This window comes from Periophthalmus magnuspinnatus, chromosome 3 (assembly GCF_009829125.3).
Source record: "Periophthalmus magnuspinnatus isolate fPerMag1 chromosome 3, fPerMag1.2.pri, whole genome shotgun sequence".
Taxonomy (NCBI): domain Eukaryota; kingdom Metazoa; phylum Chordata; class Actinopteri; order Gobiiformes; family Gobiidae; genus Periophthalmus; species Periophthalmus magnuspinnatus.
This window is the reverse complement of record NC_047128.1, coordinates 23176569-23201233: the sequence shown is the minus strand read 5'-3', so window position 1 is coordinate 23201233 and position 24665 is coordinate 23176569. Positions and strand designations below refer to the sequence as shown.

At 39.1% G+C, this 24665-nt stretch overlaps 1 protein-coding gene across 1 annotated transcript in view; it reads left to right on the top strand.

The window, feature by feature from the left end:
* The first annotated feature begins 256 nt into the window (after window positions 1-256).
* The window catches only part of si:ch211-186j3.6 (neural-cadherin), a 410843-nt gene continuing 386434 nt past the window's right edge, over window positions 257-24665 (top strand). Inside the window, exon 1 of the mRNA XM_033991613.1 lies at window positions 257-1259. Within this exon, the coding sequence (XP_033847504.1) occupies window positions 257-1259 (1003 nt within the window). The remainder of the gene's footprint in view (window positions 1260-24665) is intronic.

The following is a 24665-nucleotide window of genomic DNA, read 5'->3' as shown; positions in this document are numbered from 1 at the left end:
AGAGGAGACAGGCGCGCGCACACGAGCCGAGAGCAGCACGCGCGCACTCACAGACGGCAGCAGAAGGAGGAGAGAGGCGCGCGGAGGAGGACGCACATCCCTCATTCAAAGTTCACATGCGTCTCTTAGAAACATGTTTACATCTTCAGTCTGATTCTGGTCAAGTTGTGGATCGAAAAGTGGACCAGAATAAACAAACGGAGCCATGGATTTCTATTTGGCACGGGCGCTTTAGGAGCCAGTGAGAAAACGCATCATGATTTGGACCGTGTTTTTGCCAGCACTGGTGTCTGTGGCGTTTGGGAACCGGACAGACTTGCCATTTTTTCACGGGCATGTATTTGAAAACTCATCTCCAAGCTCCAGGGTGAACGGTCTGAGCGTCCCGGTGAAGCGGCTCAACTCACAGCGGCTTTGCGGAGCTGAGGAACCCGGCGCAGCGCACTTCAAACTCCTGGGAGATGGGAGCGACAAATTCCATGTGTTGGCGCACCATAAACGGGGACATATTCTGTTAAAGACGTCGGAGGTTTTGGACAGAGAGGAGCGCGCAGAATACACTTTGGACGTGGGCTTGTGTTGCGCTCAATGCGGGGAAGAGGACGCAGAGTTCATCCCCGTAGTGGCGTCCATCAAAGTGGACGTCTTGGACACGAATGACCACCAGCCCGCTTTCCCCGCTGAGGATGTGAAATTAAGTTTAGACGATGCCACAGCTCTCCGTACCGCTGTTTACACGCTCACAGCTCGGGATGCTGACAGCGGGAAGAACGCAGAGCTCATTTACTTTCTTTCGCCTAAAAATGGGAGTTTTTACGCAGTGCCCAAAACTGGTGACATCCTCCTTGTCGACTCAATTCTAGGTCTGGATGAACCTATTAAGTTCAAAGTGTTCGCCAGGGATCGAGGCTGGCCCCCACGCACCAGCAGGAGCGTGGTAGTGGAGGTCAGTCCCAGGCAGCGACCGCTTAAAGCCGGGAAAAAAGACGCGCAAACGGCCACGAGAAAGTCACGCTCTCTGTTGGAATCTGACGAGCCCCTGCTTATAAACGTGTCCGAAGACGCCGGTATCGGGTCCGTGGTGATGAATCTAAGCCCGGTGAGGTTCCAGTCGGCCGTGTTTGAGCTGGTGGAACCGGATCTGGAGAGCACCCCGGTGAGCGTCAGCCGCGACACGGGGGATATAATCATCTCGCGGAGACTGGACCGAGAGACAGAGCCGCTGGTGGAGATAAGCGTGAAAGTTCAGGATAAGAGAGGTAAGAAAGAAAAAAAAAGGGGGAGACTTGGTGACGCGCGCGCCTTCCCCTTCCCTTTCCCTCTTCCCGTGTACGTGTGCATGTGTGTGAGAGATGGATGGAGAGGGAGCTTTATTTGTAAACTAAACTTGAGCTGTTTTGGAGAACAGTTGGAGAGACAGGAAGGAAAATTATGTTTAAAAATTCAAATTACTCGTTTTATATAGTCATTTAGTCAGCTTTCAGTGATACAGCTCCAGTATTCCCATTATTTTTTGGATGCAACGGGTAGATTACTCACAAAGTACTCCAAAACGCACAGGCCATCATGAGATATAAACAACGTAGTGACATGGTAAATGCTATGACAAAGGAAGAAGTAGTTGCGTCGACTGGAGTTGAATTAACCTAATCTACTGTGGTTGTGTTACAGCTTTTGAACATACTGACAGTGAGGTTGGTATAAGCTGCTTTTTTGAGCTTGTTAGACTTGGTCCGCTGGGATCAGATACTTGTGCCTGAGGGGAGCAGTTAAAAAATGTAGTGATCAACGTGTGAGCAGTCTGCGGGGGTTGTCTTCGTGTTTGGACAGGATGGTGCAACAGGCTGCGCGAGCCAGGCAACTGAGAAGAGCCAAAAGTACCAAGCGTTTTGATTTGTGTATGTATATTATGATGATGGTGCCATTTTCACTTTCCACTGCTTTATAAGTGACAGCTGTTATTCAAGGTGCACTGTGTAGCTGTTCTCAGAGTGTCCACCACCTGTTTCTCTCCATGGATATTCGTGCTTTGCCTGGAAGGTTCCACAGTATAGTGTTAAGCATCTATCTCCATGGAAACAGGCAGGTGACTCTGGTTTGTGGAAAGGCGAGCACGCTTACGGTAAGAATGCATGTTTTTCAAAGCATGTCAGAAGTTGCATACTGCCCCTTGCATGTTCTTTCAAATAAAGTTACATACTGCCCCTTTAAGTTTAAACAATTACTGTATAGATTAGATTTTTATTGACAAAAAAACAAGACAAAACAAAACAAAAAAACAAAAAAAAAACATGTCCATCTGTGAAAAACATTCATTCTCTTACACATGTTCTTCTAGAATTCAGAATTATGGCACCTGCTCATCTCCACTATTCTGTAATACTATTCTGTGGAACATTCCAGCTAAAAGCCTGACTATCTCCATGGAGACAAGTAGATGACACAACAGGTCAGGTCTGTGGAGAGGCAAGCCCACTTTGAGTAAGAATGCATGTTTTTCAAAGCATGTGGGAAGTAAGTTACATACTGCCCCTTTAAGTTTAAACAATGACTGTAGAGATTTGATTTTCTATTTAAAAAATAAATAATAATAATAATAATAATAATAATAATAATAATAATAATAATAATAATAATAATAATAATAATAATAAAAACATGCCCATCTGTTAAAAACATTTATTCTCTTACACATGTTCAGCTAGAATTCAGAATTATGGCACCTGCTCGTCTCCATGGAGATATATGTGTAATTCCATACTGTGGAACATTCCAGCCAAAAGCATGACTATCTCCATGGAGACAAGTCGATGACAAGGCTAGTTACAGGTCAGATCTGTGGAGAGGCGAGCCCACTTACAGTAAGAATGCGTCTTTTTCAAGGCAATAAAAACACCCGTAATTGTTTAAATGCGAAAAGGGATAACTTTAATGCAATACAGTGGAGCATTCCAGGCAAAGCAATTATTGAAACAGGTCGTGGACCCTCCACCAGAAAAGTTACATAGTAGATCTTTAAATTACAACAACATACCTGGTTGTTTTATGGATTTATTTTTCTAATGCAACACGTTCCTTGTAGTGAGTGAAATAGTGTGAACTGTGCCTGAATATACACATGTACAAGCTGTTTTTAACTTACATTGCAAGAAGACATATCACATTGCTTTATACTTGCAGTTGTTGTTACATATACATAATAGGTATTCATCGTACTTTACAAGGAGGCTATACTTTCAAGGACGCTTCTTGCAAAACCTTGTAAACTTGTCAATAGCAGAAGTGGAGCCAGTGCATCACGCAGAGAGCAGTACTCAACAAAGAGAGAGCACGTGCACTACACAGATACAGTGTGGGTGGCGACAGTAAAGTGAATAACTGACTAAACTTACCTTACTTTTACTGCACTGTCTTGTGTTCTTGATAGGCAACAATTACCCACTATAGATTAAAAGTTCATTCACTCACACATGTTTATCTAGAATGTAGGCGTTTACTTATGTTTACTTGTGAGTACCTTGAGTATTTTAGTAGCAAAACAATTTTATTATAAGGAAATTATAAGTATTACCATGCAGTGTATTACTTTGCAACAAAACCAGACTAATACATGCTGTCTTTATCTAAATAGAAAACATTGTATCTTTTGCGAACTTGAAAGAACTTTAACTATATGACAGCTTGTTGTTAACACATAACTTATTTAGACCTTTTTTTATTTTGTTTTATTCTGAAAATGCTATATTCACCGAAAACAACATATTAAAATGTTCAGTTTCGTTTTTGAAGCTCTGAGCCCCTCTGTTCCCCCTTCAGAGTCTTATAACAACATAATGAGTGTTAATGAAACTACTGCACATCGCATCAGGTTTGTGACATCATAGTGTTTAGTTTTGTATCACGCTTTTGTATATTTATGGGGAAAAACGCATGCTTTTGATATTTATGGGAACAATGCTGTACGGGAGCATGGCTGACATAGACTTGAGGGTTTTCTGAGTCAAAATCGTACTGTTAATCATAAGAAACGTTCAAACAGAGCCCGGGAGGGTTTGCAAGATTACTCAAACATGCATGGATGACATATAAAAACACCCCAGGCATGTTTCTGATAAGGGAACAATGTTATAACAGCGCTCATAATATGACCTCTTTAACTTTTTACCCGCCTTTGTGTATTTACTCGTCCCATCCTTCTATTATAGCTACCATCCTATTCACCAGGCACCTAACTAATACCTGTTACACTTATATTCATTTCTAGTCAGCACATCTAACAGAGGGACATCCCAGTGGCGTGTAGCCGGTAGCGGTGTCAAAGTGCTCTGCTGTTTACAATGGGGGTTAAATCTAGTGACATTTATCAGTGTTGATGATGATTCATGTGTGTGAGATAAATTAGAACAGCTTTACCGTGTCCGCTGTGCTCCCTCTGCCTCTGCCAGGAGCACAGATGCTGGGGCGTCAGGGGAGATGGCAGGCTCGAAACAGCCGCCCCAGCTACAGGTTAATTATCACCTGCGGAAAAAGCTGAAGGAGCGGCACTCGTGTTAATATATGCATACGCACGACAATGGGATAAGCGACTCAGACACGCGGCATATGGGAGGTGAAGAGGGAGAGCGTTGTTTCTGTTGTAGAGGGAGAGGAGGGTGTGGTAATGAACTGGTGGTTGTTACTTTAATAGTACTACCGAGTAGGCAAACGGCAATCATGCAAAGTATCAAATGAATAAATAATGGAACAATAATGGAATAATGGGTGTTTCTCCATTGATCTGAAGGTTGGCGGTTCGAATCCCGCTCTTGACATGAACATTATTGGTAGAGCGAGTAAATCCACTGACCCACAAGCTGACGGTGCAATTCCAGCTCTCACAGGTGAATGATGTCGTTGTGTCATTAGGCAAGGCACTTAACCCACCCTGCCCCTAAAAACATGTGACCATTTACCATAAAAATGACAAAAAAAATATCTTAAAAGTTCTCCCATTTTATTCAGTCTTCAGTAATCTCATTTCTGAAAACAGCTAATTACATCAGATGCCTTTCAGATGCCCTTCCTTAAAATAAATAAATAAATAAATAAAAACTCTGCCAACACAAAGACTGTGACTCCTGGTAGTTGCATTGCCAAAACATGTTCACTTTACTGTAATTTTTAAGCTATAACGTTGACTTTGAGACACAAGTCAAAGCTAAAACACACACGCACGAATGCACACACACACACATATATTCTAATGGAAAGTTGGCAGTTTGAATCATTTTTCAAGCTGATAAGTGAGAACTAAACATTAATCAAGTGCAGAAAAGAAATATAAATATGAAAGCTTTCAAATATATGAATTATGGGAGGTACCAGAGTAGATTATAGCCAACAATGTACTCAGGCACTTCATTAAAGTTAAAGGTGCACTATGTAACTTTTCTGGCGGGGAATTTGACAACCTGCTTTGCCCGGAAAGTTCCGCAGTGTGCCATTTAAACATATCTAATACTTTGGGGGGAAAAAAAACAAAAAAAAAACCCAAAACGTGCTTACTATGAGTGGGGTCACCTCTCCACAGATCTGTCCTGTAACTTGGTCTGGTTGCTCCTGATGCTTTTCTCCATGGATGACACACGTTGAATGCCATACTGTGTAACTTTCTAAGCAAAGCAAGAGCATCTCGGTTCAATTTAAGTTTATTTATATAGCACATTTGAAAACAACTTCAGCTGTCCAAAGTGCTTCACATAAAACACATATACGGATAATACGACACATAGGAACAGAACAATAAAACACCAAGATATCCTGTCTAGTTAGTATTAAACTAACTAGACAGGCTTCTCCCTGGAGAAGAGGTGGGTTTTCAGTCAAGTCTTAAACTGTGTTAAAGACAGAGGATCTGACTGGCAGAGGGAGGCTGTGCCATAGTCTAGACCAGGGTCTGGCACCTTTAACACCCAGAGAGCCATTTGGATCCGATTTCCACAAAAAACCAAAAACAAAACAAAAACATGAAGATAACACTGTATATATTGCTTTGTTTTGTTTTTTACCTTTATGCTTTGTATAAACAGCTATAGTGTGCTTATGACAGGGGTTCCCAACCTTTTGTGCACTACGGACCGGAATAATGTAGATTTTATTTCCACGGCCTTCTGTGGCAGATAAATATGGCAAAAATTTAGTTAAGCGTATAAAAAATACAACTCATCAAATCGCTGCATCAGTGGGAGCCCTGTGCTTGTCTCTTCTTTCCTTCTTCTTCACATTTGTTTCTTTCAAAAAACTTTAAATCTTATCTTTTAATCCCAGGTGGTTAGTCTTCATGTGCCAAAGCAGTTTTGAAGGTTTCATTGCCTCATTGGCTTTTCCCGCATATTACGCAGAGCGGACTCTGCGCGTGAGTCACCTTTAGCGACAAAACTATATTTTAAGTAGGACTCCTTGTTTTGTCTGTTAAATTTATCTTTCTTTTTCTTGGAGGTTGTAGGCTCCTTTTCTAGCTCCTCAGCTGGGTGTTTTCCATTTGCAAAAAAGCTCTCCAAAGACTTTTGTTTTTGGCTCATTTTCACTCGCTTGCGGGTCTACTTTTGGGCGACGTGTCTGATGCATTATACGTGATACGTCATTGTGGTGGACAAGAGCAGATCTAGCACAGATATAATATACTTGCTATTATATCAAATGGATTTCTGTGGTAATTTCCTATCAGGATTTTCACTATACATCTACGGACAAGCTTATTAGTGTGCCATGAGGGATGGGCGAAAGTTCAGGAGCAGGAGAAGATCCTCCTGGTCCTGAATCTCTGCACATCGCGGGTTGTCCTGGTCTAGACGCTGCCACAGAAAAGGTTCTGTCACCTCTGGTCTTGAGTGAGGACCTATAGAGTGCAAATATTTAAACAGTGTCAATAACATTTTGAATTGCATCTGATATGAAATAGGGAGTCAGATCCGATTGCACAGCTCAGGAGTGATGTAATCTCCCCTCTTAGTTTTTGCAGACGAGCTCCAGCTTTCTGGACATTCTGTAAGCACTCCTTTAAGTAGAGCTTATACAAAATAAATGTTGCAGTGCTCCTCACACACTCTGGACAGAGTAAATCTACTCATGGATGTTAGTGGGTGAGACATAGTTGTTTACAGCTCAGTTCAGTCCTTGTGCCGAGTCATTTAGGTAAAGTTCTACAGCATGTTCCATTAAGACCAGTTAACAGCTTTTGACTCAGGCAGTGACCTAATCAATATGACCTATTGGTTTAGATAATGTAAACTATCCCCATGCAGAAAAAAGGAGCTGAGTGGGCTGTTGGCACGCGGCACTGTTTTACAAAGCCAGTAACTGCAAGCAGAGGTACACATTTGTCACAATCACCACTACTTTGTAAGCTTCAAAGCTGATGGGGGAAAGAATAACAGCTGAGATGACAGGTTTCTGAGATATTATATTTTCCAAGCCAGAGAAAGGAAGAGTCCAGATGCTACCAGGTGGAGTGTTTTTCAGACAAATCTTCTCTTTTCAGTATAAGTCTAGCTGTGGATGTTTGTGTCTTGTCATAGCAAATCTGGCTTCAATGTGTTTTTGAAGCGGTTTGCATTTGGGCCACTGAGCAGTAGAAGGGTGTGAAGGCATGAGCGTGACTGCACTAACTCGTGTGTGAGGAAGGTGGCAATAATATCGGACTTTATGGATGGTAATGCCAGATTGATATTTGCAATACTCTGAATTAAGGTCTACATATCAATCTGGAACGGCTCTCGCTGAATGGAGGAACGCCATGAAGAAAACTTGAATCTGATTGGTTGAAGTGTCACTACGCCAAAAATATCTAAAATCTAAATTTGATAAATCCACGATGCACATTTCTCCCATCCACAAATGCACAAAGCAGTTTCTTCTGAATAAATAAATGAATAACTTAAATAAAATAAAATAATTCAAGTAGAAGTACATAGTAGTGGTCCAAGAAATTACTCAAATAAGTATAAAAAGTGTAACTTAAAGAGTAAAGGTCGGGATAAGCAATCTGATTTATAAATTGAAGTTTAATTTGAAGGACTAAACATGAAGTAATGCTCAAAATCTGGTCTTTTCAAAGGATAGACAAAAAAGTGCAAAAACTACACTATGTCTGAAGAAGTGGTTAGAGAAACACAAATGTTCAAATCATTTAACACTGTCAATATAAAGCTTTTGTCACTTACTTACTCTCAGTGGAAGTTCACCAAAACTTTCACTCAAATAAGAACACTGTTACTTGAATAAAAATATTACTAAAGTAGAAGTAGAAGTACACTGCTAGGAAACTACTCTGAAAAATACAATTTCTTCAAAAAGTCACTCAAGTAAATGTATCTTTACTACCCCCCTCAGCTTTTAGGCCATAGACTGTATATATAAATGGACATAGCTAACCTGCTAGCCGCCGTGTTCCAAATAGGAAGTGAGCATGGATGCGCTTCCGGCTGGCTCCAATTCCCTTTACATTGGAAAATCGTCACCCCTCTCTCTGTAACTGCTGCTGTCAGGCTCGTCATTTTGGTCTTTAAATGTTCATATTAATGCACTCTACATGATCCTGGTATTTTTATTTCATGATTGTGTCTGTAACTCAAGATATGAACCCTGAGGTCGGTCCCGCTAGCGTTAGCAACAGGTTTGATTGACAGCATTACTAAGCGCACACCCCTTGTCAAACCAGCTTCGCTCCAGATTGGCTCTTTGGTTGCTATGATACTCATGGCCGTTATTCCAAATATGAAACTCGGCTCCAAATTCGCCCCTGTAACTCTTAGCCTTGACGAGCTTCATTTGACTGGAGCCAAACGCTATGGGTGACATCACAGTCCCTTAGTCCACTTCTTTATACAGTCTATGGTTTAGGTGCTTGACCTTTGGCTTCTGCCCAAACTACAATACTACCCTGCGAATTGACTGGACCAGTGGTGGCCTGGTTCCAATCACAATAGTGGGAGCCGGGCCACATCCATTCTCAAATATTGCTGGCCAGGTTAAAAAGTTCCCACATTGTGTAAAATTTTGGATGATGATTTAAGTAGAATACTCATATGCTGCAATATTCTCCTTTACTTCAGCAAGACTTCACTGGCTTCTGAAGCATTGTGGAATTCATTTGCATACATAAACAGCACAACACGAATGTCCTTATGAAGTTTTTCTTACCATCTTGTAGTTGTGTATTACTGTCAGTGTCTTGTCAAGTGCCAGAAGGATTAGTGTGTTTGTGGATTACAGAGACACTGCATATTGTTGGGATCAAACATTCACTGGCCTGTCCTCTTTTGACTGGTGTCCTGCTGTGCTACACATGTTATCCCAATGTGCAAAAAGATGAGCTCTGATCCTTCTTAAAGAGGCAACTTCAACCCCTTATAACCTTTGTCCAGGGCAGTGGGATGAACCAACACGTTAAAGCGAGACATTAAACTTTTTTTTTTTTTTTTTTCTCACATGGAACTAAAATGTATGTAATCAGCACCTAGAGTTTTATCACTGCATTTAATCAACTTCTATTTATAGATTGATATGAGACAATATAACTTCAATGGCTGTTCTTCCTCAAAAAAAATAATAAAATAAAATAATACAAATAATAATACAAATAATAATACAAATACAAATAATAATAATAATAATAATAATAATAATAATAATAACAATAATAATAAATTGAGGATATAAATATTATCTATAAAAGTTGCACCTACACCAAACTTTCCAATCACAAAATTATATAAGTATTTGTTGATATTTTATTCTAAGCTTCTAAGAGTTTTAATAAAAAACTAAATTAGGCAGAATAAAAATGTATACTTCTAATACATTTTTCTTACATTTATTTAAAGAGGGGGTATTATGCAAAATAATGTTTTTTGAGCTTTCTCTTTCCATGTTTCAATAATTTAGTGATCCCTCCAATGCCGAGCCCAAAAGCCAACATCACCCATATTACCACGTGACAATTCTCCATAAATATACAAAAATATGGTACAAAACTGTGCACAATTTGACAAACCTGATGTGATGAACAGTAGTTTCATTAGCGGGTAGCACGTTGATTATTTTGTAATGTCACTGTTACGTTTTTGGCAAATAGGGCATTTTCAAAGCGATAAAAGGTAACATGATGATCTAAATATGTTATGTGTTAGCAGTTAATACCACATAGTAGTAGTAAAATACCTCTTTAAATAAACTACACAAGTTCCAAATTGATATCTCTAAATTTAAGATTTTTCTCTGCTTGGTCGCTCCTTAAAGGACAACTTCTATCTCCTAACCTTAGCCCACTCCCTGCTGAGAGCATCGAGGGCAGTGGAGTGAAACAACACATCAACTTGACCTAAGCACTTTCCACCACAATGACAAACTCTTCATTTCCTGGCCTCAGCTGCAGCGGTGGGATCAGTTGACGATCACGTGCATGTGGGACATAGCTAGCTTCCGTTGGGTGCGTCTGGCTGCACTGGAAGTCTGCTAATCCTTCTGGAGTGGAGAGTTGTTCCACAGAGTCCTCGACCTCCTTCCATCTGCTGGCATTATCCCCGTAATCCCATCTGATTCTGCCTGTCGGTCCCATTCTCATACAGACACATAGGGCTCTCGGTACTCGGCTCTCAATAGACTTCCACTCACTCCAGGGATTTGGTGTAAGGAGGAACAGTTTAATATTGAGCCATAAGAGTGAATTGGTTAACCGTTTGAGGTGATGACGGGTAATTTAACACATATGACGGGTAGCATAATACTTAATGTTAATGTTTGACAAGGTGGAGTTAAAGGGCATATAAGAGGTTTACATGTTTTTTGTAATTATGGCTTGGTTTGGTTGAATAGTAGATTTGCATGTGGTAAATATAGATCATTGTTAAGTGGTATCTGTTCTCCATGTCGAAGCAGAAATTATACAACAATTATAAACTTCACAAAAAAGAAAAAATAGGCAAAATAAAAAAAATAAAATAAAATAAAAATCTATATAATATTTAATTCTTAAATATAATGATGCTGTTCACAGTGACTTGATTTGATATTCACGATTATAATTTATTTTGTCTACGTTGCAGGAGATACTTTTGTGGCTAATGCTAGTCCTTTCACATTTGCACTTTCAACACTTAACTAAAGTAACAAAACCAACATGTTTAATTCATTTCTGATGCATTTCTAAAATCTGAATAAATACATAAATAAACGAATACATGTTTTTGTTCTTTCGCCCACCTCAACCACACAACGGAAACTCCTTTTACAAAGCTCCACATGGTTTGGCACAAAACTCTGCTTCTTTAAACAGTCAATTTTCTATGTGTTTTATTGTTGCATCAATGTCTTGTAAATAAAAACTGTAAACCAAACGGAGCACTCCTAGGGTATGTGATGTATTCCAGCCTGCTTTGGTGACTCATGCAGAAGTGAAACTTCCTCTGCGTTGGAGGAGAGTCTGTGTGCCTATTGTCTCCTAAGTGAAGGTGTAATGTTGTTTATTCACAGTTTGTGCATTTGAAGCGGCTCGGCACCCAAGCAGAGCTGCTCCACCAACACAAAATTGATTACTGTACAGTAGTTGTAAGTATTTGCTCATGCATATCTTGGAGAGTGCCTGCTTCAGTGGTGTGGCTGAGTGGTCCGTGTGCTTTAGAGTTTGTGGGTCCAGTCTTTATGCGAGCCGCTGGACAATTACTCAAAATTGTCAGTGTTATTAGAATTTAAAGGTGCACTGAGTAACTTTTCTGGTTTGAAGTCTGCCACCATAGTGATGATTTAGCTTGTGGAACAGTACGCCGTTTAACATTAGCTTTTTTCAAATACAGGTGTTTTTTATTGTAAATGATGCATCTTTACTCTGAGCAGTCCCATCTCCACAGATCTGGTGGCATTAACTGCTTGTCTTCAAAGAGATAGATACGTTTAATGCCTTACTGTGGAACATTCTAGGTAAATTGCATTGAACACAAGCAGATGGCGGACCCTCCACTTCGCCACTAACATACATGACCATTCACACAGACAACGGCTCCCTTTAGAGTGCACCTTTAAGAATGAGAATCAGACGACCACTTTTGAAACCGTCTCTACACTGAACCGCCTGGATGAACGAGGGATTACACCGTCTCATTTCAAATTTGCACGGCTTCTGACATTTACTTCGATTAGATTCCTTTTTTATTCATTTGAAGTTTCTATCCGGTGCGAGCAGATTATTAAGACTGTCAATCATTCTCCTAACTGTATTTGGCAGAAATTGAAGAAAGCAAAGCTGGAGGTTGTTGAACTTTTTTGTGAATTCTCTTTGTTCTTGCAGAAGATGGAATGAATGGAATTAGAAGACCATCACAAAGAAACCTTAGCAGAGAGAATAGTTAGATTCGTCAGCCAATATTTTGAAGAAAGGAATAGGAAATATACAGTAGAATAAAGACTCAAAATATGCTTTGTTGTGAGAAAACCACACTAGACAAGTTACTTATTCATCAATGGGTGGTACCTTCCAAAACCAGACAGCGTTCTTCACCACAGCTAATCACTGTTCTCTGCTATGTTGCACATTTACCAAACTGCTCATCAAAATATAAAAGTACCATCTCTACTCTGTACAACTTTTGAGTTCTTTGTCATCATTTTGATAAAACAGAGCTTTTTTCCTGTCCAGCATCAGTCATTCTGCTTTCTTCCTGATAAATTATTCCACCTGCTTTTTCCGGGCTGGCTTTTATTTCCTGTCTTTTAAGAAGTCTGTAGAGATCAAAGCGAATCCACTGGGCTCTGTCTGGTCCAGGTGATTAACCACAAGCTTCCTCATGTGGTAAGGTCGTAAAGACTTTGACCTTAAAGGAACTGTATGTAGCCTTTGCTTTTACAGGTTTAAATGCGGAATTACAATCACAACAGAACCTCCGTCGCTAGTGTCTTATGCTCGCCACACATACAGGATTTTTCAGTCTTAAATGTTTCTTAGATGTGCAATAAAAAGCGTTCAACACAGACATGAGGAGAATCGTTTGAGATTTTACGTCTTACGATCCCGAGCGCAAAGACTGCTGCGGGATATGGCAGTGGAGAGACCGTACATCACAAGCTAAAAGTTGCGAGCTATCAAAACTACAGCGCACCTCGCCTCATCTGTTTCCTGTCTACAGTAAAACGACTCGCTTTGAGACTGGAAAATGTTCCCCATATCAGAGCGTTGCACTTCTGCGTTAGATGCAAGTCAAAACTGTGTTATTATTTGTGAAATGTGGTGCAATAGTTCAGAAGCGCAGAAGGCTGGTGATAAACTACACAGGAAATAGAATGGTGTTTACTGTAGCAGCAGCTTCACCTCGCTCCCCGCTGTGTGGATGTAAACAGACACGTGTGAGGACCTACTCTCGCTGCTTTACTTTTTAAAGGATGGTTCAGTCTGGATTTCTAGTGCTGTTTTGTGGACTGGGTGACATTATTTGCAGAGGACAAATTTTAATGGATAATATGGATGAGAATGCTGCAGTTTAACTTTATAACTTTATGAGAGGTGAGTAATATAATCCTTAATTATTTTTGCTTTGTCCATCATTCTGTCTACCTCTGGTGCTCTGTTTTATTGGCTGATGCAGTTGTGATGTTAAGTGGTTACGATATGAAACAGCAGCTCAGAAGCGCACTAGCACCAGGAGTTGCTTACACAGATCCTAAGTTGGTTCATGCTGTCCTGAAATTGCAGACAAACAAATCAGGGCTTAAAACTGGGAAATTATCCTGTAGTGTGTGGCGTTTTTTTGCCTGTAAGCAGGGCCAGCCCTAGCTTTCACGAGGCCCTTAGCCTAATTTGTCTCTGGGGCCCCTGGCAGCGGATGCCTCCTGGCTCAGCTATTGGTGATTAACAACATTATGACACTGCTCTCATCACCTTCACTAATTGTATTTGTGTTTATATGACCAACATCAGACCGGAAACATCCACAATGTCACAACTACCATAGTCACAAGAACAGTCAAGGGGGGGTCAAGATTTTTGAAATTCTAGACAAGTATCTCGTGGATTTTAATGTGTTCCAGTTGTTGACAGTGGGCTTACATTTACATTTACATTACATTAAGTGTCTTTGCACCAGTGTAAATACATAGCTGCCCTCGCCTATGTCGAGCTCAAAAACAAATGTAGTAGCAGCAGATATTTTGCTACTATAGATATAAAAGCAAATGTAATAATTTTAGAGGGATATTTAGGCTGCTGTAAACACAAGCCCTGTGCACAATAAAATGTAATACATTATTTTTTATATAAATGTATGGGCTCTTGGGGGCCCTCTGCTTTCCTTGGGCCCTAAGCAGCTGTTTAGTCCGCTTATAGTCTGGGCCGGCCCTGCCTGGAAGTTTTTTTCACTCTCAGTATACAGACAGGCCATGCCTCAGGTGAAAGCTGAAAACCTCCAGAATTCACTCACTGAGCTGTAGAGGCTGCACTAGCTCTGAGGAATGATTGGCTGCAGGTGCTGGGGATTGGATAGTGATGAATCAGATCAGAGAAAGTCCTTTTAGGTTTAAACCAACTGGTTTTCAACACTGAAACTGGCAGCCCAAATGAGAGACTCATGAGGTTCAATGATTATATTCCATTAAATTTAACACAACACTGAAAGTATAAAACTATTTTTATTTTATTTTTTTCAAAAATCTATTAATTTTAGAGTGCCTATTTCTATTCTCTTAATGTTCTTGAACTGTGGGACATATAAAGCAATCTTGTGTTTAACAAATTTAAACTCAAAACATTACAGTTCCTTTGAAGGTCTGTTTTAAAATTGCCATCTCCATATAAAATAAAATGCAGTGATGAAGAAACAAAACCAGTGGGGCAGGATGTACTAACCTTGGACAAGCATTTATTTAAAGACCTTGTTAGCATTGCTTGCATTGAAACACGCTGTGCAGCTTCAGTGTGTCAATAGCACTGTTTTCTTCATCTTATCCATGGTTTTCTATGAGAGAATTGCAAACGTTTCAAGACAAGGCAGTGTTTGCTATCTATTTATCTTTTCCTGCATTTTGTATAGCATCAAGGCAAGGCTGAGCTCAAAGTTTAAAGAATAGGAACCAAAACACATGTTAATAAATATGCCCCCAGCTTCTGTCGCCATGCGTAATAATGGGGTTGACTCGTTTGATTCGGGCCCATATGCTAGCAGACGGGGGGATGGGGGGGTGAGGGAAGTCTGTTAGCTGCATATGTCACTGATTGAGATAAGAATTGGATGAGCATGTGTTGTTTTCAAGAGAAACAACTGCAGTTTTTTGGTGAGTGTTGCTTATTGGTGATGGTGGCAATTAGTGCTGCAGTCGGAAAACTTTATTCTTGGTCGACTAAAGACGTGTCCTGCTGATCGATTAGTTGAAGGGTGCTTTGCAAAGGCTTTCAAAACATATTACATATCTCTACTACTATTTATGCAAAAAAAAAAGTACTAGGAAACAAGGTATTTATAAGAAAACAGATTAAACTTGTGTCATGAGTTTAATGTGACCCAAAAATACCAAATCCTCAGCCGACTCATCCACTCACTAACTTCTTTCTGCTGTTGTCAAGTATAAATTTTTAGACACCGATCGACCGATTAATCGACTGAACCACTAAAAACCCACAGCCCTACTTGCAATGATGATATGAAGTCAACAATTTGGATTTTGCCCCCTCTCTTCTCCCAGTAAAGAGGGTTGTAGGTTCAATTTTCTAATAGGAATAGCTCACTTCTGATCTTGTGTCTTCTGATCTTTCAGTCATTAGCTCTAGATGAAGGTAAAGAAAGTGAAGAAAGTGATGCATGTAGTTTATGGATACGGTGAGCAGCTCAGTCACTCAGGAGGAGCTTGGGGTAGAGCTGCTGCTCCTCAAAATAACACCAACAGTAGCTGAAAGTGGGTGTAAGATGGTGCCTTAAAGGAACTGTGTATATGTATATCATGTGAGGCTCATTCTACTTTCTGACTGGATAACTGGATAATCGTCTTGAGAACCAAAGCACCAAGTAACAGGTTTTTTTTTGTAGTTAAGAATAAATCAGCATTACAATTGTTACCAGTAAAAGCTATATTTGGTTTGCGCTTGTCTACGTCGTATCTGGGCACACAGATAGGTCCGGTTTATGTAATTTAAAGTCAAAATCTTGCATACACTTCCTTGAAGCTCAATTATTAACAGAGTTGTGCTGAATTGTAATTTCTACTTTCTTATTTGGACGTGTATTTTTCGAGCTACTGCCATCCACAGCATTCAACAGCTTACTCTCCTTTCACAACAGACCTGCAAAATCACCGGATAGCTCCTTCGCCAAAACCTCCGTCACAAGGAAAAAAAAAAAGGTATTTGTCAGAAGGAGTTTAGAATTCTGTGGCCCTGTGGAAAAACAACAGAGGAAATGAATACACTCTTTTTACAATAGTGCAAAGCTTTAGCTGTGTTCAGAGGGGAGAGGCTGTTCAGACTGCTTTGTGTCACAGAACAGCAGCGTGGTTCAAACGCAGGGCTCAGAGATGTATACGGGCTGCCAGCTTTCTTTTTTAGTTGTTTTAGCTGTATTTAAGGAAACATTTATCAAGTTATGTTGTATAGTTATCGACAAGGCTGAATGATTTGGGATAAATATCTAACTGAGATTGCGTTTACATATGTGACTTATATTTTAACTGATAAAGTAATGCAACAATCACGTTTCAGAACATGTTAGTACAGATTTAAAATACAGGGCTAGCAGTTTACATGTAGTGTAATACAGGACACGTAGTTGTTTTTGGGGGAAATTATGTTACTTAAAATATTGCAGCGGGCTAATTTGGTAATTGCGTCCATTCAAATGTTGATTTCATATTTATTGCGATTAATCTTGCAGCACTATTATCAATGCCTTCTTTAAAATAAAAAAATAAAAAGTACCAGTATTTTTGGGTTGTTTTTTGGTATTTGGTTTACCTGGGATCCAGAATACATTACTGGTGTCACTGTGATTGACAGGTGGATTTGTGAATCAGTGACAGGCATGGTCTGTCTGTATTGGAAAAATCCAGGAAAAAATATCACATTGGGTTAAAAAAACATAGCGGATTTCTGCATTTCTGCAAATCAATGGGTGAAGCACTAAACTGTTAATCTGAGATAAATCTGATTTATTTGTAAATTAGGTGACCAATGATCTCCTTTGTTTCACACATGTCACAAAAAAAACAAAAAAAAAGATTGCACGATCACATTTGAACAGGATTAAAACACAACATGGGGCGTGGGAACCAGACTGATATCAATCTGTAAAAAATATACAGAGACATACTCTGGATTGGATTGGTTGGTTTCAGGCTCTCTACCACTGGTACACATTTCACCCTCCTCATCTGAACGGATCATGAGATGTAAGCAAAAAAATATTACCCTATGACAAGCAATTTTACATTGGCTTACTCATAAAACATGGTGACATGGGCCATTGTATTGAAATGAACATATATACTGCTATAACAGTGTCACTGCCTTTGCTCACCGTTGGAGTCATGTCGACTCATGTGGTGAAATTTGAGGCTATGCCAAAGTGGTAAACAAGAACGCAATTAAAGCCCATCAGAGTGCAGATGAATCAATATGCTATTAATATTTAAGTAATATGAAGTCATTTTAGACCTTACGATCTTTATTATGCAGTCTTTTACATGTAACCTTGACTTCTCAAACCCAAATTGTTTTTTTGTTTTTTTTTCCAAGTTCAAATTCTCAAGGTCAAGTGTATTTTATTTATTTATTTATTTATTTATTTAAATTGTGCATGGCCTGATAATTACAAAATCAGTGTATTTATTATTATTTTTTTATGGCACAGACCTTAAGTTTATAACGCACAGGTTCAGTTTTTCTTCTTTCATATAATACAGTTTACATACGCTTGAAAACCGCTGAGGTCAAGCACGCCACTGTTAACATTCACAATTATGAAACATACTTCAATCAATAGCCATCACCTTGTCATTTCTATGATTTTTTTTTTTTTTTTTTTTTTGTATTAACCAAGATTTAATTAAAATTCTTTGCTTGAATGCCATTGAATGTGATAGAGTAAAGACATCAACATAATGCAGGCTTACTCAAACATGAATGACATATAAAAAAAACATTATAACGTGGTAAAATGCTCCAGTAAGTTGCTTTTCTTAATACCCCTCGTTAAGAAGGTCTCGCTACCAGGCCAAGTTACAGCTCAGGTCTGCGGAGAGCTGACCCCACTCACGCTCTGTAACTGAATTAATGCAATATTGATACGTTGACTTCGATGCAAAGGAATACCACATATTTAGAGACGAGCAAGTGAAGGACACGCTATTGGAAAAGTAAGTATTAAATAAATAAATGCATACATAAAATAAACAAGACCAGTGATAGACAGGATTCACACCTGCATCATATATCCACAAATGTGATATTTCTGTCATACTGTATAATGTGTGTCACAGTTGTTACCGTCACCAGGCTGACAAATTGGCACGTATAAAGGAACTGCCTGAAAAATTATGAATTATGTGAAAGGTAACACATTTTCAGCTTGATATAATAAAATAAATAAATAAACACATACATCTGCTCATAGGTATTTTCTCGGTATTAGAGCGGCCTTTTTGAACTGTACTACTTTTGCCTATATGAGCAGTATTCCATGAACCGGAGAGTTGTTGGTTTGATTCCCGCTCGAGCATGTTGTGGGGTTAGTGGCAACAGAAGGGCATTTCACTTAAAGCATCTGTTATATTGACTTTGAGTTAAAACAAAAAAAAATGTTGCTAAATAATGTCACAATATATGGGCTAGATAGTGGGGGTAACACTGGGGGCAAGGTGGTTGTCAAGTGTCTTGTGCAAGGACACAACAACAGGACTCATCTGTGGCAGCTGGGATCGCTCAACCAAGAACATGAACAGGATTTGAACCACCAGCCTTCAGATCAGTGGACAAAGGTTCTACCAACTGAGCCACTGGCACTACTTAAGTACTGCAAAAATGTGATCACAACCGGAGAGTCGCTGGTTTGATTTCCACTCGAGCGTGACGTGCAGTTGGTGCAGTTGGTGCAGGAAGGGCAAAGCATCTGTTATACTGACTTTGAGTGAGACAAAAAATAAATAAAAGCTGCTCCTAAATAATGTCACAATATATGGGTCAGATAGTGGTATGTTTATGATGACCTGAAGTTGTACTATTGCTATGTTTTGAAGTACTTTAGTGGAGTACAACAAAAAGAAAGTGAGGTCAAGACTGGTTTAAGACACTCCCTTCGAGCTTTGTCCCTTCTGTCACCTATAGGCATTAAAAAAGAAATAAACAAACAAAAACATGCACACTTATATATTGTGTGGAGCATATGGCCTTTCAGTGCAGGTCAGAACAGCTGCTACTGTATCTGACTTGGACGCGTTCATGTATTTGAATGATTTTTGAAACAGCTCCAACTACCACCACCATTTCCTTGTCATCCATATTCTCACTCACGGTCTATATTTTTGACTTACTGTATATAACAGTTGATAAATTTGCCGTAGGAATCCAAATTGCTGGGTGGGGTCACTCGAGGACGAACAAACTTTAATGAGTGATGTATCAATTCTTTGGCATTTCATCCAGAATATTCTCATGCATTATTCATCTTTAAGTTGGCTCAAACTACATTTTAAGCAATAATTTTAAGTTTTGGCCTGTACTTTTAATGGAGGTTGGATCATTTACAAAGTTGTTTCGTACTACCAAAGTAAAAGTGAGTTATTCTATATCAATTATACATTTTTGTAGGTTACAGGTTTTAAAGGTGTTTTTGATTCGCGTTGACCCCATTCTTATTGGTTTTAGGAACAATTCCATCCAGAAAGGACTGCAGTGTATGGAAAGTGTATTGGCAAATGGACACATTTTTCATGCAGCGCTTTTCCACTTGTACACAGACACTGGGGGGGTGAGGTGGGTTAAGTGTCTTGCCCAAGGACACAATGACAGCATTCATGTGGCCAACCTTTGGATCAGTGGATGAACGTTCAACCAACTGCGCTACTGTCACCCCGGTCGCCCCTGCTGAGAAATACGTTACGCCAAAAAGTGCTGATATATCGTCCAATCGATACAGCCCATCTCCAGCAGAGGCAGATATTTTGTTTGGCCCAACCAGCTGACTAAATGTGATAGTTATGTGTTATTTATTTGAAGACTTAAGTGCGGCAAAAATGTGTTTACACCTAGTCCTGTCATGATACTTATTATATATCGACTTATTGTTCAATACATGACACTTGGAACAATCATTTTTGGGGGAAGTATTCGTCGTGAGTACTTTTTCTTTGTACTAGTGGCAAATTTTGTTTATTTTTCTGTTCTACAATGAGATTTGAGCTGCAGACGGTTGAATTATGAACCTGTATGACTTATTATAAACACAAACTAACTACTTAAGTTTTGCTTTCTGTTATTTACTTAAAGCAGCTCAGATTTTTTAACAATATTGTACATTTAGAATACTTTTTGGGTATATTTCTGAGATTTTCTGGAGATCTAGAGCAACATTTAGAGCGATGGGTCAAATGCAGAGGACAGATTTTCCTATGGGGACAACGACGTGTATCTCAACTTTTGTTTATGCTTTGTTTTTTAATGATGCAGTTGTTATATAGTGGTACCATTTTTCTTTTTTTACATAATCAAGTTTATATTAATGCAAACTGGATTACAGAAAATACAATAATAATAATTCATGCTATAAGAAAATTCATCTCATCCCTATTCCTTTCCATACCATATATCCTTATTATGGGATGTTGAACTTTTCCAGGCAACCCCGTAACACTAAAGTGGAGACGCGTGTTATGGATGCAATAAACGCTATAGTAAAAAGGTGTTTGGGTTGGAGTCCTATAGACGCACTTCATTCCTTTGTTTACAGACTGTGTGCCTGTAAAATACTTTGGTGATATCAGTGACGAACAAGGAGATCATTCCTAATAAATCGCTTGGCTACGGCTTGCGGGTTAATACACTCATATACCTCTCCTGGAAAATAAGATTCTGGGGGCAATATATTTATACAAGATCTTCAATATACTGGCTATATATGGACAGCATTGGTCAGGCTTTCCCAGCGGATGTGATAAGCAAATGAAAGCTCTTTTTATTATTATTATTATTTATTGAGAATCCAGTTTTAATAGATAGGGCGCCCCGATAGCACATGTAAACAGTCATTTGTACCAGGGGGCGCTATTGTGAATGCCGCGATAAGATCTGGAGATGGGGAAAAAGACACGAGCCGCACAATCAAAAGGAAATGAAACAAGAGACATGTCAGTGTTAATTATCGTGACATATTGTAAAGGGGATTCAATGGATGCTTGACTTGTATTCATAGACATTCTTTTTAAAATTGATCATAAAAAAATACAAATAAATAAAGAAAATATTCTGAATCAGATTTAGAATTAAAGGAATTTTTAGTTTTTTTTTTTTAAAGTTAATTTCCCATGCTTTCTGGGGACAATACATTGATTCATTTCCTAGAGACTGATCCTATCCAATTACTACTACTACTACTACTACTTCTACTACTACTACTACTAAACTCTAACCTTAAAGGGCCCATATTACGCTATTTTTGATCTATGTTATAATGTTGTTTCCTCATAAAAACAGACCTGGAGTTGTGTTATTTCATTCACACATACAGTATTGAACACATAAACCCTGCATAGTTAGACTGAGTTCTTCTCTCAAACTCAAAACTACTACTTTTTGTGTTGATACAGGAAGTGCTCCACTGTGTTTTTAAGCTCCATACACCTTCACTAGAATTATTTGGATAATTTCATCCCTGGAATTGCCAATCTCTACTGAACTAAAGTTAAAATGTCACTGTTAACTTGAAAAATACTGCTTCATGACATCACGAGGTGGAACAGAGCATTTTGAGCTTTGGAGATGTAGACAGACTAATAATAATGGGGTATTCAAGCATATGTGAATGAAATAATATGCAACTCCAGGTATGTTTATGTTAGCTTAATGTTTATTTGAGTTAGTAAGAATTTTGGGTGATATAAAACCTTTAACTGAAATTAACCCATATCTTAACTTAAAAGTCTTAACTTAGACCTGATTTTTGATCCCTATAAAGCAAAAAGACCGCTATAAAGTGACTGAATTGAGAACCCACAATGTGATGAATACTTGCCCACACTCACATTCTACTTACATTATTATGTCAAATAATAATAATAAAATGGCAAATTGACACATTTTACATATTTTTACATCTCCTTTTTCCCTTCAAGGCTCTCAAAATGCTTTACATCACGGAACCACTCACCCATTCACACACACACATATTCATACACCAGTGTGCCCAGACGCTAGGGACAAGGTGGGTCAAGTGTCTTGCCCAAGGACACAACGACAGCATTCATTTGTGGGACCTGGAATTGCACTGCCAATCTTTAGATCAGTGGACAAACACTCACTGAGCTACTGTCGTCCATGTGGAAACTACTTACAATTCATATTCTAGCCTGAAGTCAGTTTGTGTATTTTATATCAGATCACATTCTTCTCTATTTCTTTACTCTTAACTGCATAAACCACAAAAACGGTTGCAATTTTTAACATAGACGCAATTGAGAAAATGTTGCACATAGTTGTTCAATATCTTTCAACACCTTCTCCTATAACACAGCACAGATCTATGCTGCTTCTGTGACTTGGCTCCATCTCCTCTGATTCCAGAAATGACAGAGCACGAGGACATGGTGCTCATGGAGGACATGGAGGACACATGGTGGGGGACATGACGGGGACCCTTTAGACTTTTACCAGGCTGATGTTGACACTCTTCCAAAGTCCAAGAGGCTCTCCAGTTCAGATTGGCCTGCGGTCTGACATATATTTTGGGGAGCGGATACTTGCAGGAAATTGGCTCAGCTTCGCTCTGTTCAGATCCAAAACACATGACCAAACTGTTGTGTTCGATCACTCAGTCAGGGGTCCGTATATTTCTGCTGTCAGCTAAAACCTTGGTATAATTTTAGTTTAGGAACCACATATAAATGAGTAAGTACTTAAAAAAGGCATAAGCGCTTAATTACATCTGTGTCTGTTTTTTTTAATGTACATGCTTTTTTATTCAATGGTACATGGAGTATTCAAACATATTCTCTTCCAGTTTGAGTTGTATTAATTCGTAATACTCTTAATAAGCAATAATGTATGTTTTCTAATTGCTAAAAGTTGCATAATTACTAACACATTCTAATTACTACTTATTTAGTGACTACTATGTGGTAGTAGTCCCTAAACATTCAACTTTTTTTTTATTTTTGCTATACTGTAGGGCTTTTGGGGCTTAAATCTAAGTTCCTGTTGTATGTAATGGAGAAGAGCCTTTTTCATGTTGCTATGATGACAGCGGCTCAATGGTAAGAGGTTGGCAGATTGATTCCAGCTTGGAGGCAACACACTTTACCCACCTTGGTGTTTCTCCGCACTCCACGTTGTAAGTTAAAAGTTCATAACGCACGTCTTAAATGTTTAATGCTTACTTAATTGTTCTCTTCAGATGTTTAAAGGTGTTCTCTCTAAGTTCTCTAATGATGGATCTGCCATCTGCTTGTGTCCATGGAGATGTTGTTGCTTTTCTTGGGAAATTCCATAGTATTGCATTAAACCCCATAAAATCTCCATAGACAAAGCAGGGGACACTACCAGGTCAAGCTACTGGTCAGATTTGTAGAGAGAAAAGTTCACTCACTCACAGTATGAATGAATCAACATATTTAACATTGCAATTGGATAAGTGCAAGATGAGTTTAATGCCATATTATGGAAAATTCCAGGCAAAGCAATTACATCTCCAAGCATTACCAAATAATCATTTAAAATTCAATGTTTATCACTACGTAACCATAGTGACAGTGTAGCCAAAGAGACAAAGGGTATGCACAATAGAGTAGACCACAAACTCAAGGCCCGCGGGCTAAATGTGGCCCTTCACATCATTTTATGTGGCCCTCAACAGGGTAAATTAAAAGGTATGATGGTCTTACAGCCATATTTCTTAACATCTTTGCAAATGCTTATGTAATATTTGTAACCTGAAGAAGTAATGAATACAGAAACAGTTAATTAATAATTTTAAAAAGTAGTTACATTTATTTTACATCTGGCCCTTTGACGGCAGCCATTTTGCTGATGTGGCCTTTGGTGAAAATATGTTTGACACCCCTGGACTAGACCCTCCAGCTTGGTACTCCTTACCAAGCCTAACTCAAGATGTAGTGATGAGTTTCTCGACAGGCTGCTCTAGAGGCATTGAATGATGGGTCAAATTCAGAGGACACATTTCCATATATCGACAATAAAGGATTTCCTACTAACCCAATTCATCCTTTTCTCTCCCTCCAAACCAACCTCATCTTCTTTTACTACGTCCATAACTCATCTCCAAATCTTCAGCTCCTCTCCCTCCACTCACCTCTGCCTTGTGTCTTTGCCTTGATTGAGCAGTTTCATAATGTCAGCCTGCAGCTATAATATACAGTATGTTCCGGTGTAAATCAGTGAGCATGTTTCAGTCCGGGTTGTCAAGTGCTCAAGTGCCAAAAAATTAATTTCT